This window comes from Gopherus flavomarginatus, chromosome 4 (assembly GCF_025201925.1).
Source record: "Gopherus flavomarginatus isolate rGopFla2 chromosome 4, rGopFla2.mat.asm, whole genome shotgun sequence".
NCBI classification, from domain to species: domain Eukaryota; kingdom Metazoa; phylum Chordata; order Testudines; family Testudinidae; genus Gopherus; species Gopherus flavomarginatus.
The window spans coordinates 141,430,399-141,450,521 of record NC_066620.1 but is presented as its reverse complement, the minus strand read 5'-3'; the positions used below and the strand labels follow the sequence as shown (position 1 = coordinate 141,450,521).

At 40.0% G+C, this 20,123-nt stretch overlaps 1 protein-coding gene across 2 annotated transcripts in view; it reads right to left on the bottom strand.

The window, feature by feature from the left end:
• Positions 1–19,875, bottom strand: part of USP45 (ubiquitin specific peptidase 45) — an 88,992-nt gene extending 69,117 nt beyond the window's left edge. Inside the window, exons 1-5 of one of the 2 annotated variants that reach the window (XM_050949254.1) lie at positions 19,763–19,875; positions 11,103–11,212; positions 9,792–9,961; positions 7,236–7,339; positions 3,925–4,025 (exon numbers count right to left, since the gene is read on the bottom strand). In XM_050949254.1, the coding sequence (XP_050805211.1) occupies positions 3,925–4,025; positions 7,236–7,339; positions 9,792–9,961; positions 11,103–11,202 (475 nt within the window). In that variant the 5' untranslated portion in view covers positions 11,203–11,212; positions 19,763–19,875. Of the gene's footprint in view, positions 1–3,924; positions 4,026–7,235; positions 7,340–9,791; positions 9,962–11,102; positions 11,213–19,648; positions 19,724–19,762 lie in introns of those variants that run through there. The other variant, XM_050949253.1, reaches the window with a different exon arrangement.
• Between the last annotated feature and the right edge of the window lie 248 nt (positions 19,876–20,123).

The following is a 20,123-nucleotide window of genomic DNA, read 5'->3' as shown; positions in this document are numbered from 1 at the left end:
TCATTACCTGACCATTACAAAAATCAAAATCTTCTATATTGTATTAAAAAATCAGAAGGGAAAAATAAAATCTACTGAACTATGAAATAAGCATTTAAATGAAATTAAGAATTATGGTGAAAATTACAATTTAACAAGAAATAAAGGCCTCAGATCTATCCACAAAAGGCTAGAAGATTCAAAACTCATATATTTAATTCAGACCATTATATTTTATCCCCTTTTCTGTTTGTACACTAATGTGAGTTAAGTTTGGGTCTCAGTCAAGATTTTCGGTATACTGTCTGTTTTTTCTACCCTCCAAGATCTAATAAGGGCCCAAGTTAAAGTCTTTTAATGGAAAAACAATTTTTTTAAACTTTGAATTTAATAATCATTTAGCGAAGAGCAATCGCTGTAACTAAATTTATCGAACTGGAACAAGACAGTCAACCTTGTTCAGAAGTGTCCCCTCTCACCAGTGATTTATCAATAGATTAACAATTCCCAGATTCTTCTGGCAGCTGCACCAATTCACCAGACTAAGACCTCAGCTCTACCAGTCAGAATCCTCTTCTCTTCCTCTGTAGCCTGTGACCTCTTTTCCTTGCTTCTTTAGTGATAAAGATACAACCTTTGAGTTCAGTCTAAGTGTTGCAGGCACTGGCCCTGATCTGAACCACTTACGCATGGGACTGAATGCTTTGTTGAACAAGGGTCAGAAAGCTGGTCACTGTACAGGATCCAATCTTCTGCATTAAGCTTTCTGGTTCTTCAAGCTCCAAATCCTGCAAACACTTAAATACATTTGACTTTAAGCATGTGAATAATTGCACTGAAGTCAATGCAACTACTCACATACTCAAAAATTGTGCATAACTGTTCGTGGGATTAGGTCTAATTTTGCACTCACAATTACATCGACATAGACAACTGGGGACTTCTGGGAGAAGGGGGGGAGGGAACTTTAGCTCACAGGCCTCTCCCCAGAAAAATTTTAGGAACTCCGTTGATAAAGGAAACACAGAGTTTGGAACAGAAGCTAGTTTATCTCACTTTATTAATAGTAGGAAAATTTAGTTCTGGTACTAAACTACTCACTGAAGTGATAGTCAACTGCTATTATTTTATTATGTTTTAACTTCAGCCCACACTCCAAAATAAAAAAAGTAAAAATTGTCTATGGCCCTGAATTAAACTAGAGGAAGTCAAAAATCCAGCAACACATCAGATAGTGCAGAGACGTTATTAGTGCAGCACCAGTTGCACTGTACATAAGCTAGAATGAATGAGATGGCAGCAGAAACATACTGAAGCTCACCAAAAAAGCTGAGCTTAGTACATCACTGATTTTAAATTTCATTCTCTATAATTCAGTATTTTGTGACATTACTCCTTCATTCAGAAAATGTCTTCACAAACATGTTCATCTGAGTAAAATCTTCAAGAATTTTCTGTCTTTTTGGCATCTCACTTTTAACACCTGCATTCTCAGGCAGTGTTAATAAAATTTGATTTTCTAACTCTTGGTTTAAATAAATAGGGCATACTCAATGTGCTTCTAACAAACAAAAAACACCCACATATAAAATGCTGTTCCTTTGCATGAGCATCGGGCCCAACATGACTTGACAATGATTAAGATTTAAGATTAAGCTGGCTGGTAATTTTGGATGTCCCATTTTCAGAGAGTGATGAGCAAAAATCAAGACACCTTAAAAGCATCTCAAATTGGCACCTAAAATTTGAGGCATCCAAAATCATTATGCACTTCTGAAAATCTTAGCCAGAATCTTTTTATTTTTTGTAAAAACAAGCTTTTTTTAATCAAATTTAAATATTTTACATTCAATTATTTGAAACAATTACCACAGTATTTAAGTACCGTAGTTGCAAATGGAAATATCACAGCCTTTTACTTGTGCATGAGAACCAGACATTAAAAATAGGACTATAAAGGAAAGTGAAATTGAATATTGTATTTTCATTGTCCAAAATGAGAGAAACACATACAGTAAAAAACAACATAATGAAGAAATATTTTTAAAACACAATATGCCATTATTTGTAACTGAAGTGAGAAAATCAGATTTTTTTAAATATTACAACTTGAAAGGGTCTCATTGTGAGATGATCACCTGGAAAACAATTTCCATTAAAACTAACAAGAGTTATGCACATGCACTGAGGAGCATATAAAGACCTACCCATAAGGCTATATAACTCTGATCCTATCCCTAACCAGCTGATGCAACTATTCTCTTCTGAGAATGTGCAATCAAAAGTCTTTTCCAAGTCCATCCCCCTTTCCCCCAGTTACGTCTAAATAACGTGAAATCTGCCCAGTCCCAGTAAAGCTTTAGGTCTGAAATGCTGCAGCAAGACTTATGTCAATGCTTATATCATCCATCTCAATCTTCAAAAGTGCATAGGTGAGCATAAAGTATACCTAATTATCTCCAATATATAGGTACAAGATAAAAGACACATTAGTTGATGCTTTACAAGCCTGATACCGCTAAAACATACTATTACACCTAGTATTAACTTGTGCAATTAATTTCATAAAGTGATTGAAAGCACTACGTCCAGCAATAAGCTTTAAAGAACTGCCGTGCAAACGTCATCAATAAAAAAGTAAGCATTGTGCAGTTTAAAGAGGTGACTGTTACAAAAACTCAACCAATTATTATTTTTTAAAATGCAGTTTGTATGTGTGAATATAAATGAAATAATGAATGCTTTATCATCAAGTACTTGCCTTTACCTCTGGGGACTTAAGGAAGGTTTTATCATCTACCATAAACTGATGTAATAAAATACAGATGCAGAAACTGAAATTCTAGGAGAATAATGTTACAGTGCCCAACATAGCTAGTCAGTCAGGCATCTGTGAAAACCACACCCTCTTAGTGACAAGGTTGTGCTGACAACCCCCCACCCCGTGTAGATGCAGCTTTGCCAATGGCGTAGCTAATGTTATTTGGGAAGGCTGTGTTCTGACACACAGAAAAAAACTCTTTCTGTTAGCATCTGCTGCATCGACACTAAGGGGCTATCCCAGCATAGATTCTGCAATGTAGACATTGCCTATATTAAATTGAATTTTTATTACAGATTTCATGCTACGATTTAACACGCATACTTATGACTTATTTAAGCTTAGTACCAATGTGGACACAAGAACAAATGGATATAAACTGGACACTAGGAAGTTTAGACTTGAAATTAGACAAGGTTTCTAACCATTAGAGGAGTGAAGTTCTGGAACAGCCTTCCAAGGGGAGTAGTGGGGGCAAAAGACATATCTGGCTTCAAGACTAAGCTTGATAAGTTTATAGAGGGGATGGTATGATGGGATAGCCTAATTTTGGCAATTAATCGATCTTTGATTATTAGCAGGTAAATAGGCCCAATGATCTGTGATGGGATGTTAGATGGGATGGGATCTGAGTTACTACAGAGAATTCTTTCCTGGGTGCTGGCTGGTGAGTCTTGCCCACATGCTCAGGGTTTAATTGATTGCCATATTTGAGGTCGGGAAGGAATTTTCCTCCAGGGAAGATTGGCAGGGGCCCTGGAGGTTTCTTGCCTTCCTCTGCTGCATGGGGCTCGGGTCACTTGCTGGAGGATTCTCTGCACTTTGGGGTCTTTAAACCACGATTTGAGGACTTCAATAACTCAGACATCGGTCAGGGGTTTGTTACAGGAGTGGGTGGGTGGGTGAGATTCTATGGCCTGTGTTATGCAGGACGTCAGACTAGATGATCTTAATGGTCCCTTCTGACCTTAAGTGTATGAATCTATATTTGTTCTAGCACCACAATAGAAGGCAGTGTTTCTGGAAACAACTGTGATAAACATTTGTATCAATACCATCCATAGTTTTTGGAAACAGAGAATATGTAATTAGGTGCATTAAATAAAATTATTACTGTAACTTACTTGGTTCAGTCCTAGAAACATGTTTCTGAAGAAAGTCAACTATCTGAGCCAAAACCTTCTTGTTGCAGTGTGTTGACAGCTCTTCATCACATTCATAACACCTAAACAATACACAAAATTAAAACAAAAAGAGAAATAGACTGGAATTCAGGAGATCCAGGTTCACTTCCCAGATCTGACAGACTTCCTGTGTGCTTGGGAAAGTCAGTTAGGGCCACATCCACAAAGGGACTTAAGCACCTAATTTTCAGCTTTAGGAACCACTGATATCCACAAAACCCCTGTATGGCTGCCACCAAACCATGTAGGTGTCTAAACTCACTTGGTACCTAAATTTTCTCTGTAAAAGTACCTTAGATGCCTAAGTTTCTGCACCTGCGCATACTCAATGCCCTTTTGCTGTAGGCATCCACATGCCTAAGTTCCACCACTATCCATAAACCAGGAAAAGATAAGCATTCCTTTGCCTATCTTGTCTATGTGGACTGATCCATTAGGTGTCTCAGGCAAATGCCCTACCCACTGGACTATAGTTCTGATATGGCTCTCTCAAAATTTCTTCTATTTAATTCAAGTAGAACAGAATCAACAAATGAGTAATTAAATATTGATTGGGCATAAATAATTAAAATAAATCATGCAAATAAATACTAAGGGTTTTACATTTTTACATACAATACATATGTTACACATACAGTATACAAAAAAAGGTAGTTTTGCAAAAGAAGGATTAGCAAATCAAAAAAAACTCAGTCCAGACTGCCATTTACCTTGCTTTTCTATCCAAACATAAAAAATGAAGGAAAAAAAAAATTTTGGGTTCGTTTACCTTCTTTAAATTCTACCACAGTGAATGGCTCATGCAAAACTCCGTTACTAGTAGCTTTATATTTAAACTTAAAAAAACAAGAACACTTTTTTTCCTTAATTTGAAAAGGCTGTATCCATAAATCTTAGGTCAGAGGTTTTCATTTTTTCCATTATGTGAATCGCACTGTCGTGGCAAAAAAGTCTAATGCACTATTTTCCTCCCCCTCTTATTTGTGACCACATAACATACATGGGACAGCCAAAGCAATTACTTATGTAGACAATTTATATTATGAAATGTATTTATTTTTGTTTCTTTTAATTTTATTTTTTTACAGTGCAAATATTTTAATCAAAAATTATAAAGTGATCATTCTACACTTTGTATTCTACATTGTAATTGAAATCAATATATTTGAAAATGTAGAAAATTATCCAAAATATTTATAATAAATTTAAATTGGTATTCGATTCTTGTTTAATAGTGCAATTAAAACTGCGATTAATCATGATTAACTCTTTTAATCGACTTAATTTGTTTTGAGTTAATTGCTTGAGTTAACTGTGATTCATTGACAGCCCCAGTAGAAACATTATTGGAACTAAGCTTGAGCCATTCTGTGCTGAAGATGTGAGCAGAGAACAGACGGAAAAGGGACACTAAGGCTTACTGCCTACTGGGAAGAGGTCCTTTTTTCAGTAGTTTGTGGGAAGCCATGGAGGAGACAAAGGAAGTGGGATAGGTCTCACTCATGTGAGCAGCGAGACTGGAGTGGACTTTATTGAACTTTTGACAAAGACGGCACTTCATTTAAGTTAAATGTAGGGCTGTCAAGCGATTAAAAAAATTAATCGCACTGCTAAACAATACTAGAATACCATTTATTTAAATATTTTTGGGTCTTTTCTACATTTTTAAATATATTGATTTCAGTCACAACACAGAATACACAGTGGACAGTGCTCACTTTATATTTATTTTTGATTACAAGTATTTGCACTGTAAAAAAACAAAATAGTATTTTTCAATCCACCTAATACAAGTACTGTAGTGCAATCTTTTTATCATGAAAGTTGAACTTACAAATGTAGACTTACGCACAAAAAACCTGCCTTCAAGCATTAAAACAATGTAAAATTTTAGAGCCTGCAAGTCCACTCAGTCCTACTTCTTGTTCAGCCAATTGCTCAGACAAACAAGTTTGTTTACAGTTGCAAGAGATAATGCTGTCTGCCTCTTGTTTACAATGCCATTTGAAAGTGAGAACAGGTGTTCGCATGGCACTCTTCTAGCCAGCGTCACAAGATAATTTACATGCTAGCTGCGCTAAAGATTCATTTGTCTCTTCATGCTTCAACCACTATTCTAGGGGACATTCATCCATGCTGAACACGGGTTCTGCTCAATAACAATCCAAAGCAGTGCGGACTGACGCATGTTCATTTTCATCATCTGAGTCAGATGCCACCAGCAGAAGGTGGATTTTCTTTTTTGGTGTTTTGGGTTCTGCAGTTTCTACATCGAAGTGTTGCTCTTTTAAGTCTTCTGAAAGTATGCTCCACACCTCGTCCCTCTCAGATTTTTGGAAGGCACTTCAGATTCTTAAATCTTGGGCCGAGTGCTGTAAATATCTTTAGAAAACTCACATTGAGACCTTCTTTGTGTTTTGTGAAATCTGCAGTGAAAGTGTTCTTAAAATGAACAACGTGCTGGGTCATCATCCAAGACTGCTATAACATGAAATATATGGCAGAATGTGGGTAAAACAGACAGGGGACATACAATTCTCCCACAAGGAGTTCAATCACAAATTTAATTAACACTTCTTTAACGAGCATCATCAGCATGGAAGCATGTCCTCTGGAATGGTGGCCGAAGCATGAAGGGGCATATGAATATTCAGCGTATCTCGCACATCTGTTCTCACTTTCTGGTGACATTGTAAATAAGAAGAGGACAGCATTATCTCCTGTAAAGGTAAACAAACTTGTTTGTTTTAGTGATTGCCTTAACAAAAAGTAGGACTGAGTGGACTTGTAGGCTCTGAAGTTTTACATTGTTTCATTTTTGAGTGTAGTTATATAACAATAAAAATTTACATTTGCAAGTTGCACTTTCACGACAAAGAGATTGCACTGCAATACTTATATGAGGTGAATTGAAAAAACTATTTCTTGTGTTTATCATTTTCACAGTGCAAATGTGTAATAAAAAATATGCACTTTGATTTCCATTACAACACAGAATACAATATCTATGAAAATGTAGAAAAACATCCAAAATATTTAATATATTTCAATTGGTCTTCTATTGTTTAACACTGCAATTAAAACTGTGATTAATTGCAATTAATTTTTTTAACTGCAATTGATTTTTTTTGAGTTATCACATGGGTTAACTGCGATTAACTGACTGCCCTACTTTTAAAAAGTCTTTTTAATATTGTGTGAGAGTGTATATAGTATGTGCGCTACACAAATACTCCTATACACAATCTTACCATATGATCCATGTGCTGAGATTGATTACAATACAATGAGGTTCTGTGCGAGCAGTCTGGAAATGTTTCAGAGAATGCTGGCCTTCAGAGTTTTGACTACAACCCTGAAAATATGAGATCATTAAGAAAAGGTTATATATATTATGCATATATTTCAACAAATCACTACAATATTTTACTTTACAAAACAGAACTAAAGATCATTTTCTTGAAAAAGAGGTAAAATCATCTAGAACTCCAAAAAGCAGGATTTTTACTGATTTACTTTACTAGTGCTTGCACTGATTTTAAGGCCAGAAAGGATCTTAGTGGTCACATAGTCCCACCTCCAGTATAACACAAGCAACAGGACTTCCCTGAATTAATTCCAGTTTAAACCAGAGCATATCTTTCAGAAAAACATTCAATCTTGATTTAAACATTTTCATTGATGGAGAATCCACCACAGCCAATGGTGAGGTGTTCCAGTAGTTAATTGCCCTCACTGTTAAAAACATATGCCTTATTGCGAGTCTGAATTTATCTACTTTCCCTGCTTCAAGCTCTCTCTCCGAATCACGTAAAGCAGGGACTTGACCTGGGATATGGGAGAGACAGGTTAAGTCCCCTAATCGCCAGGCTATTGGCTTTTCTGGCGTGGGTCTTGCTCTAGTTTTTCCACAATAAACGTCAAAAGGTCTCAGTTTCACCCCAATACAGAGCAGGAAAAAGTTGTGAAATCTTTAAAATTTACAAGGGACAAAACATTTTTTTTCTGCCCAACTGTATTCACTGTGACAAGCACTCCAAAGTTTAGTTCTCACTTTTCAGAAAGAAACATTACTCACCTATGGCTAGAATTCATTGAGTAGATTGTCAGTACAGAGCAACACTCTTGGGAAGCCCCAGAGCAGTTCACTAAAGGACAAAACTTTCTGGAAAGCTTTGATCATAGGGTGCCAAGTAGACTTCTCCTGTAGCCGTGGAATGCTCAATGAGAAGTTATACAAGGATGGATGGCCCCCAATATACCCTCAATTCCTTCCATTTCCCAAGAATTCAGCGTAGACTCTGGAAAGTGAGGATAAGTTTGGGAGAACATGCATCTGTACTGACAAACTACTCCATTACAGTGGAATAACTTCTCCTTTAGTACAGTCATTCAGTACAGATCTCCACTTTTGGGAGAGTACTAAGCAGTAATAACCATCTAAAGTGTTAGGATTAAGGAGATTAATCGAACAGTGACTGTTTTCCTTTCTGAACTGCGATATCAGATTTAGAGGCCAGATCAAGAGTAATGTTATATAAACATAGGGATTGGGCTCCTGTTAAAATATGTAGAACTGTTATCAATAGGAATGTTATGGATATAAGCCATGGAGCCCTCCTTAGACCTTGTCAATTGTATCCCAATATCTGCTAACTAACAGTATGTTTTATAACTAAGGATACAATTTAGTCAAGCAGGTTACTTTACCAGACCTCTAGGACTTCGGCTTCAGCTGTCAGAGGCGAGGACTAAGCCAGGACTGTGCGCCTCCCTGCCCTCCCATGGTTGCGGCGGGACCCAGGGCTGTGCGCTCCCCTGCCCTTTGCAGCTTCAGCTGGAGCTAGGGCCGGAGCCGCTGCTGTGAAAGACAGCCCCTGTGCCCCGAGCAACACAAGTTACAGTGACCTAAGCGCTATTCACAGTGTCGCTATGCTGGCAGGAGACGCTCTCCCGTCAGCATAGAGTGTCTTCACCAGATGCACTTCAGCTGCACCAGCGTAGTGCTTCTAGGCTGGACCTGCCCATAGTCTGACTGGAAAACACTAATGGCTTCTTCCATAAGCAAGGATGAGGCGTGAGACAAACATTTGTTAAATCTAAGTTTTGTGTTAGATCTGTCATCCTTCAGGAAGGGCAGTTCCTGGCACTGAACAGTCAACACAAGAGGGAGCTAGGGGGGCCAAAACTATACACAGCAAGTTCATAAATTCCAAGGTCAGAAGGAACCACTGTGATCATCTAGTCTGACCGCCTGAATAACACAGGACATAGAATTTCGCCAAAATAATTCAGAGAGCATATATTTTAGAAAAACATCCAATCCTGATTTTAACATTCTCCATGATGGAGAATCCACAATAACCCTTGGTGAATGGTTCCAATGGTTAATAACTCTCACTGTTAAAAATTACTTCTAGTCTCAAAGTCAAGAGTCCAGAAGGAGTTCTGAACTGCTGTTCCGATGTCTAGAGAGAACAGTGGGTGTACCGTGGGTAGGGTAGCATGCACACCTCCTTGCATAGACTTGTATGGAAAGTCTGTATAGCTCGAAGAGAAATCAACACCGTCTCCAGGAGTCTGAAACCTCTGGAAAACTCTAACTCTAGTGCAGTGCAGAGGCTTATCCCAAAAGCAGGTATCTGCGGTGACAACACTTTCCCTTTGGGCAGAATCCAATTGCTCCTGCCCAGAGTTCCACTGAAGCCAGTGAGACTCCATGCAGAAATAAGAATCTCCACTTGCAACTCTTTTCAGAGGATCAGGGTCTATATTTGTCTGTAAATTTACAATGCAAGTTTCTTTACCTGAGAGCCACATTTGAGGCACAGCCATATATCAGAAGGAATCACTGGATCACCATCATTTATTCGCCTTTCTTTTAAACATTCTGAACATATTGACCAAACATTCTGAGCTACTGCCCTCTTCACATGATGCACATCCACTGCTTGGCTTACATGCTGGCAGGTTAAACCTACAGAATAAGAGATACTCAGTCATTAGCCACAAAACTAAATATGAAACAGGAAATGTTCACTTCTTTCACAAAAGCCAGATTCAAGTTCATTTACAAGGATTCAAGCCTTCTTAAAAAAAAAAAAAAAAAAAAGTGCTGTAATAACACATCACATTTCATTTTACGCTAATCAGGTGGCACTCATTACTGTAAAAACGTGTTTAATACTGTGGAGGTTTAGGAAGCTTGCACACCATGCTTATTCATGTTACAACTTAACATTTCAGACACAGCACTTCCTTCCAGAACCCTGCTCCAGCACAAAAGCTGATTATAGAGATTACTTTGAAGGTAACTATCAAAACTGACAGATCTAAATTGTAGCCTACCCTCAAGTTAACAAAATTTTGTAACTGTAAAATGTATTAGTTGTCTACTATTTACATAAATTACACCTTACAAAGACACTATCTAGCCATATCTATATAGTTTTTAAAGGCAGGACATAGCTCCAAGGACACGATAGTGTCCATTTTCTGATGCATCTGAAGAATTTTATTTCCATCTTTTTTAAGAGTACTATTTTTCCTACCAAAAAGAACACCAAAAAGCTACAAGCTGGTGACATAACCCAACAAATCTAAGATAAACCAAAGGACAAAATTACTAAACGTTCATTTTCCTAACTTTTGGCAACACTGTTAACATTACTGAAGTGTGTGTGTGTGTGTGTGTGTGTGTGTGTGTGTGTGTGTGTGTGTGTGTGTGTGTGTGTGTGTGTGTGTGTGTGTGTGTGTGTGTGTGTGTGTGTAAGAGAGAGAGAGAAAGAATGAGAATACAGGTTGTTTGGACAAGGAAGGCCTTCCCTGTGTTTCAACTACATCACTGCACTACTGTCCTTACACCTGCCTCCTTAAAATGTTAATATAGCCAAACTATCCTCCTGTTCATTATTTTTTGCACCAATTCCCTGAGTGCAATGTAATGACAATTCATCACGCCAAGGATGTTTGATTGTAAGCATCTCTGTTGCTGCATTCAACCAACACGCAGTTCACGGTTCCCACATGTGTCTTCTGCTTTGTTGACTAATGAAAACCATATGGACACTGTTTTCCCTCCCTCACTCTGACTGCCAAATGTCACATAATTTATTTACCTGCAATGTCATCTGAAGAGTCTTCATCCTGAGGCCTGTTAGGCCTTTTGTTTCTCTTGTTTTTTTCAGGGTTAGCCCTCGATGGATCTTTTACCCGCATCTGTTACTTACTGGGAAAGGAAGGGAAAAAAACACACATTACTTCACCTTCTATATAAATCTTTAGATTTGATGAAATATATTCTCAAAGCATGCAAGTAGCAAATCAAGTACTGAGAAAAACAGCAGTCCACAAAATACATACTTTATATAATAGATAAGCTTTCATCCAACTTCAGCTATTTTGTAGTGAGGAATACACACCGAGCAGTGTTGTTAGATAAGCTACTGCAACATGCAGAAACAAGAGGTAGCTGATTTCACAAATTGGAAAATAGTGTTACATATTGTTAGTCATAAAAAGACAATACGCTATAGTGCATCCATCATAGTTTAAAATAGTCGTTTTGTTAAAATGAGAAATATCTCCTTTTTCAAACACCAACTTGTCCATTTTGCACTTTTCATAAAAATGGTACAATATTTATTGTTCATCTCTTCTTCTGATTTTAAGATAAGCAATAATAAATGTATTGATACAGAAATTTATCACATAAATAGCCCGTTTTCACAGGCTGCCCTTTTAATATTGGTTACATTTTATATCAGACAGGATAAACTTCCCATGAAGCACAATGGTAGTACAAGCTAACTAAGAATATAAGAATAGCTATAATCCATCGGACCAATGGCCTATCTAGCCCTGTATCCTGTCTCTGACACAGCCATTGACAGATGCTTCAGAAGAAATTAACAAAACAGTGAATGATCCATCCCTTGTAGCCCAGTCCCAGCTTCTGGCAGCTGGAGGTTTAGGGACACCCGGAGCATGAGGCTGCATCAATAGCCACTGATGGATCTATCCTCCATGAATTTATCTAGTTCTTTTTTAATCCAGTTATACTTTTGGCCATCACAATGTCCCATGGCAATGAATTCTACAGGTTAACTCAGAATTCCACAAGCCATAAATTCTATTTAGAAAAAGATGACATACTGTGGCACCATACAGTATTTACTCACATCACCACAATAATTCGCTAAAACAGAAGCAAGTTAAACTGTACCAAATACAGGTGTACAAACCTAAAAATCTGTTTAAAAACACATTTAAGTCTTGGCAATACGTACAGATATTTTCCTTTCTCTCTTTCATTACACCAATATTTCCTCAAACTCTTGAAAGCTGAACCCCCTTTAGGAAAATGAAACCAGTCACTCCTCCTTCCTCAGTCCCCATTTAAGAATGGTGCCCATCCTATCCCCCACATTTACAGAACAAGGGCATTGTTTTTTGATTGCTCGCTTCACTTGTAAAATGTTGAAAAATAAAGTCAAAAAAATTAGTACAGCAGTCTGAATTACACAGTCTTTGGCCTGGTCTACACTTAAAAATTAGATCGACCTAACTATGTCACTCAGGGCTGATCATTACAGTTAGTTCAACCTCAAACCCAACAAAGACTTGGCTATGTCAATGGAATAATTCTTCCAGCGACCTACTTACTGCCACTCTGAAAAGTGGATCAACTACATAGACAGAAAAAAACCCTTCCATCTATGTAGGAAGCATCTGCACTACAATGTTCCAGCAGCACAGCTGCATCACCATAACTGTGCTGCTGCAGAGTAGACATGCTCTACAGCAGGAGTTCTCAAACTGGCGGTCAGGCCCCTCGGGGGTCGCGAGGTTATTACATGGGGGGGTCATGAGCTGTCAACCTCCACCCCAAACCCTGCTTTGCCTCTAGCATTTATAAAGGTGTTAAATATATTAAAAAGTGTTTTCAATTTATAGGGGGGGGCACACTCAGAGGCTTGCTATGTGAAAGGGGTCATCAGTAAAAAAGTTTGAGAACCACTACTCTACAGCAAGTCAGCATCACGCGCTTCAATAGAGCCAACATCGACATTTCCATTATTTGGTTTGTTCAGCTAGGCAGGGAAGACCATAATTCACCCCATGTGGGGCACCTGTTTAACGAAACAAGGATGTCCCTTTTATGCTCATGAGCAGTCTCAATGAAAATTTCATGGAGATACTCTGCAATCCCTTCCCAAATATTTCTGGGGATGGTGGCTTGTTTCTTCTCCCACACCACATTGCAATGAGTTCTGCTGGCATCATCACAACAAACAGGCTAGCAGAATACGGCCCAAGCAAGCAGCTTCAGAATGCCAGTAGCAGCTAGATTCTCTGTGCCTTTGTCACACTCAGGAGTGAGAGGTATCACCAAAATCATCACTACCTGAGAAAATATTGGCAATATTTTAACTACATTTACCCCTATACTCATAGCTATGGAGGCCCAGTGTCTAAACCTTCCATGTAGTAAACTACCTCCCTCTCTGTTAGGCCTTGCTCACCATGGCTTGAGCTGCACAGCAGTCCTGTAATGTATACCTTCAAGTCAGAAGCACTGCTATGGGTACTCACATGGCCCCACAGTATGCCAACATTTTTATGGCTGACTTAGAACAATGCTTCTTCAGCTCTCGTCCCCTAACACTCCTACTCTACTTGTGCTACACTGATGACATCTTCATCATCTGGATCCATGGAAAAGAAGCCCTTGAGGAATTCCACCATGATTTCAACAATTTCCATCCCACCATCAACTTCAGCATGGACCAGTCCACACAAGAGATCCACTTCCTGGACACTACAGTGCTAATAAGCGATGGTCACATAAACACCATCCTATACCAGAAACCTATGCTTACCTACATGCCTCCAGATTTCATCCAGACCACACTATACGATCCATTGTCTACAGTCAAGATCTACACATGATCTGAGCCAGAGGCCCGAGAAGCGATCGCATTTGCTCCAACCCCTCAGATAGAGACAAACACCTACAAGATCTCTATCAAGCGTTCTTACAACTACAGTACCCACCTGCTGAAGTGAAGAAACAGACTAACAGAGCCAGAAGAGTACCCAGAAGTCACTTACTATAGGACAGGCCCAACAAAGAAAGTAACAGAACACCACTAGCCATCACCTTCAGCCCCCAACTAAAACCTCTCCAGTGCATCATCAAGGATCTACAACTTATCCTGAAGAACGATCCCTCACTCTCACAGATCTTGGGAGACAGGCCAGTCCTCGCTTAAAGACAGCCCCCCAACCTGAAGGAAATACTCACCAGCAACCACACAACACAAACACTAACCCAGGAACCTAGCCTTGCAACAAAGCCCATTGCTAACTCCGTCCATACATCTATTCAGGGGATACAATCATAGGACCTAATCACATCAGCCACGCTATTAGAGGCTCGTTCACCTGCACATCTACCAATGTGATATATGACATCATGTGCCAGCAATGCCCCTCTGCCATGTACACTGGCAAGACCAGACAGTCTCTATGCAAAAGAACAAATGGACACAAGCCAGATATCAAGAATTATAACATTCAAAAACTAGTTGGAGAACACTTCAACGTCCCTGGTCACTTGATTACAGACCTAAAAGTAGCAGTTACTCAACAACAAAAAAACTTCAAAAACAGACTCCAACGAGAAACTGCAGAACTAGAGTTAATTTGCAAACTGGACACCATTAAATTAGGCTTAAATAAAGACTGGGAATGGATGAATCATTACACAAACTAAAAGCTATATCCCTATGTTAATTTTCCCCCTAATGTTACTCACACCTTCTTGTCAACTGTTGGAATGGGCCATCCTGATTATCACTACAAAAAAGTTTTTTTTCCCCCTTCCTGCTGATAATAGCCCACTTTAATCAAATTAGTCTAATTAGAGTTGGTAGGGTAACACTCATTTTTTCATGTTCTCTGTATATATATCCTCCTACTGTATTTTCCACTGCATGCATCTGATAAAGTGGGCTTTAGCCCACGAAAGCTTATGCCCAAATAAATTTGCTAGTCAGATGCCACAAGTACTCCTCATACTTTTCACAAACCAATCACTCTATGTCTGACCTATCTGTCCTCATCCTCAAATGAACCTGTACAACACTTTCAAAAGATGAGCCCAGGATCTTAGATTCTTAACTCTGCTAGACACTAAAAATTATGGACTGACCACACACTCTATTTATGGATTATTACAACAATCTGTAACTCACTAACCCCTTCTTTTTGTCCTATGACTGCAGGTGTTAATTGGCCACTCTACCTTGAATGATACTACTAAACAATGGCAACTACTAAACAATCTCTTCCACCTTCAATTTAGCTGTGATGCTCAGAGTACCTTTCCCAGATCTGAAGAAGAGCTCTGTGTGGCTCGAAAGCCCTCATCAACAGAAGTAGGTCCAATAAAAGATACTACGTCATCCACCTTATCTCTTTAATATCCTGGGACTCACATGGCCACAATTACACTGCATATTTCACTACTGTGCATTTTAGATTATGTGTTTATCCCAAATTGATTTCTGTCTCCCGCACAGGCACCACAAGCACTAACTGCTCCCTATCCAGCTGCCAAAAAGCTCAACAACTATGATGCAGTTTTATATTGCCAATACCGTAAAGAAATCATCGCAACATACTGAAAATGTGGAGACAGCATAGTGGAGAGAAACTGAATATAAAAACAAGTAAACACAGGGCTACTGTACTGATTAAATGAAGCTGCTGCAGAACTTCCAGCACCAGGTTGCCACAGAAACCACAGGTCCTTGCCACAGAATTTAGGTACAGCTTGGCTCAGAGCACATGGAGCCTTTATCATATAGCATCCAGAGACCAAAATGTTCTGTAGCTGTATTTGGAGGAGAGGTCCTAATGCATTTCCTCAAATCTGCCAAAGTACAAAAGGAATATATTCCTGTGGGCTGGTGGTGCCAAATCAACACATCTTCTGCAAGTATTGCAGAACTGTAGCACATTCTGATGTAAGCAGCAAGTAGAAATGTTTGGGTGACTTTTCATAGCTACCGCTGGCATTTTGGCTGGTTCATTGCTGGATGAAATGTTATCCAATCAGAGCAAGAACGGCATTCATCATTGCTAGCAACTGGGCAAAGTCATCAATCAGTAGTTTAGGACTTTCACTGCCGTGACAGCCATGAAAGCCTTTTGAGCAAACAAATACCCACTGCCTGCTAGAGCAATAAAAGGACCAGAACTACTGACTGGTAGTGGCAGGAACATTTCTTTCATTGGAGCCTGTCATTTGAAATTCTGGTAGTGTCATATCCTTGATCTTCTGGCCCAAAGACACATCACACACCATGACTGGAGCTCACAGACCACTACTGACATTACATTACAGTCCTAGAAGGGTGACTGTATTTTGGACGAGACGTTAAACAGACATGGCTGCCTCTCTCTCACAGCTTTCCACATAACAGTTAAAGATTCGATAGCACTTTTGACTTTCATCTACCACTTTTTACCCATTCTCATGGTTTAAAACCTATGTGATTCTCCTCAGATTCCTCATCCTGTTCTTTATTTTGTGATTTCTTATGTTTCACAGAAATCGGATTTGCCTGCCCAGTGACAGTATTCATGAGCTATTTTTTGACTGAAATATACTATGCCAAAAGTTGCCAAAATCTTGTTACTGAGTGTAGGTAAGTATTTTTAGACTAATGGCTAGGGTATTTTATGTCAGACTGACACCACTGTCAACATACAGTTTCATGAAGCAAAAGTAAACTAACCTATCTCCCACCCACCCACCCGTAAAAAGAAAAGGAAAACGCTAAGATAACAGAGGGTGAAACTAGTTCACTGGATGTGTATTGTGATCTAATTTGGATTTTGCTAGAATAGTCATAGAACATAAAAACTCCTGAGATAACAGGGCAAGGGCATATCTTCACTAGCAATGGTAAAGCACTTAAACATGGCTGTGTAGTCACGGCTATTAAAAAAAACAAACAAACAAACAAAACAACACACACTTCCACAAGGGAAATAGCTCTGGTGCACTGTCTACACTAGCACTTTACAGCGCTGAAACTTTCTCGCTCAAGGGTGTGAAAAACATACCCCTGAGCGCTGCAAGTTTCAGTGCTGTAAAGTGCCAGTGTAGACAAACCCTTAGAATTGTGGTTGTGGAATTACAATTCTGTGACCCACAAGAGGTTGCACATCAAGCTGAAGGACTGACAGCCAGAAAATCACGAATGCTAACATCTGCTATGACACTTGAACTCACTGTGTAGTCCTGAGCAAGTCATCTAACTAACCACTGTTTTCCTATTTGTAGAGAGAATATTTACCTACCTGACAAAAATTAGTTAATGACAGTAATGGAACCAGAAACGTGAAGTGCTATGAAAAGCATATGTATTAGTGCTATTTCTCAGAAAGTCAAAGACTAGTTGCCGAGAGCATAAGATTACATCCAATTTTCTTTTTTACATACAGGAATGCCTCAATTTGTTTTTATGACACATGTCAATCCCAGATCAATGAAAACTTGTTCTGCTTTAGACATTACCAGCAAAACCCAAAAGACAGATGCTGTACTGCCACAGAACTCAAGGGGAAACAAATCTACAGAATACCAGTTTTACAGTATTTCCTGAAGAAATCTGACAAAAATATTTACAAATGGAGTAAATTACAGAGTAACTTCATAAGGCATATTGTGCAACTGGCCTAGCATATATGTGCCTCCACTTCAAGAGCTAAAGAGAGCTTTTTTTGAAGGACTGCATTTCAGCACCTCATGTGAAATTATATGATACTTGTAGAAAAGCTGAGCAATGCAATAGATACAGTTTAAACTGCTCATCCTTGCTAGTCAAATTATTTTGCACAAAATTACTTTAATTTTAAGAAGTTGCTTATTTGTGTCAATAGGTCACATGAATCATGTTCATCAGTTTGATGTAGTTAACTGCAAGATAAAGTGGATGCTGCTCTAAAACCTGAAACCAAAATTAAAACAATTTTTGCTGAAATACAGCATTTACAGCTGCACTGGTGATTCTAATGTACTAAATATCAAACTAATTAACAGTCTCTTCTTTGGATTTTCCTCCAATCACCACCATCAGCTCTCAAACTTCAAATATAAGATAAAAAATTTATGTACTTCAGGAATTTGTGTTAAGAGGTTTTAACAGGTTACAAGAGGCATGCTGAACACTATTACTTAATCCTTCCCTCCCTCCCTCCCTCCCAGAAGAATGGCTCCAGAGCAATTCCATGGAGGCTGTGGGATCGCAAGCATGGCAAATGCTAGGATGTCAGAGAAGTATGTGAATCAGCTCTGACAGCAATGGGCATCATGGACCATGAAAGAAAATCAAATTTTAAAATAAGTGCATTGACTTTCTGTTAACTTGATTAAGATAAAGTGAATGTAATTTTCTTAGTTAAATCTGTAGTCCACGTTTTAATCCAACAAATCGTGACACTAATGTTCCATTATTATTAGACAATTAATTGAGAAATTACTTCAAAGTCAAGTACATTTTCCCATTTTGCTATTTTTGTTGTACTCTATTTCTTAAATAACTAAACCTCAATTAAGTCATCTTAGGCAATTAGAAGAAAAAACCCACAAAACACAAAAGTTACACTCTTCCAAATATTATTACAAATAAAAAGTGTTAAGACAGGAAACTGAGTTTCATACGGCCTTTCTTAAAACACATCTAAGGAATTTTTTTCTCCACAGGGGACTGCAAAGAGTCCAAAGTCTTACACTATGAAACCTACTTCCTCATCCTTCTCCCCACCCTAGCAGTGCCTGTGTGGCAATGAGACAATACACAACAGCAGAATGATCAGTTAAAAGTAACATGCAATTTGGTTTCTTTATGTGAACAACGTTTCCTGTAACTTCATTCCTAGGATTTGACGTTTTTGAAGATGGGACCCTCCTTGGGACACAAGAGACATGTGAAAAACCCACACCCTGAAAGACACATAGCTGTACTATCTAGAGGACAGAGCAGACAACGTCAGGTGGAGGGAAGCAGTCTCCCACCCACCTAGCTAGCTACCAGCTCTTAGCGAGGTGGATTAACTACGCCCGACTGTCTGCGCCGCAGTGCAAATGTGCTGCTGTAGCGCTTCTAGAGCAGCCATGTCTCTGGTACAAACCCAGCCCAGTTTGGTAGCCAGACAAGTCACCATCTGATGGCGGCTCAGGTGAAATACTATGAACTACGTCTGACGGGCTCCAAGCACCCAGTGTGGCCAAGTGCCCAGCCTACAAAAGGCACTTCTGGGTCAGGCCCCAGCCCGCCCCCCAAGGGCTGAATAACCCGCCCTATTGCTCTAGCGCGGCAGGGTCGAGCGGGCCCCCGAAGCCAGCCAGCACCAGGGCCCCAGCCCATGTGTGTGGAGGGGCAGGAGCGGGTCATGGCGCCTGCGGGCCAGCAGGAGCAGCGGCCTGGGCGAGCCCCTGGCCCGGAGAGGGGCAGGCCGCTGCTGGCCCCAGGGAAAACGCAGCCCGAGAGCCGGGCCCCCAGGCGGCCACCTCCCCCTCGGGGCTTCCCCCGAGCAGGCGCCGCGCTACGCTCGAGTCGCAGCTACCCCCGCCCGGCCCCCCACTCACGGGCTTCTCCCCGACACGCAGGCGGCGGCGGCAGCAGAAAGCGGCGGAAGAAGCTGGGCCTCGGCCAGGGCCGCGCCTTCCCGTCCCGCCCCCGGCCGCGCCGCTCAGACCCACCTTCCCGATCGCCGGCCCCTGCGCCGCAGTGCGGGAGAGAAGGCGGGCGCTGCTGCTACCGGCCCAGGAGCAAGCCCAGTGCAGCTGCGGCAAAGAGCCCTTGGGCTCTTCTGTCCCGGGCACAACTGAGTGCAGGGCCCCCTCCAGCCAGGCGGCAGCGAGGCCCAGCCACATATAAAGCTATCCCCGAGTCACGCTAAAGTCCCCCCATACAATTAGACTTAGCCACCTGTTATTAACATATCATAAAATCCCTCTGTTCAATCAGACCAAGGCAGTTTCCTTCAGTCATGAAAAAATCCCCATGCAATGAGATTGATGCATATATAAACCTATTCCCGAATCAGGATAACCCCCCCAC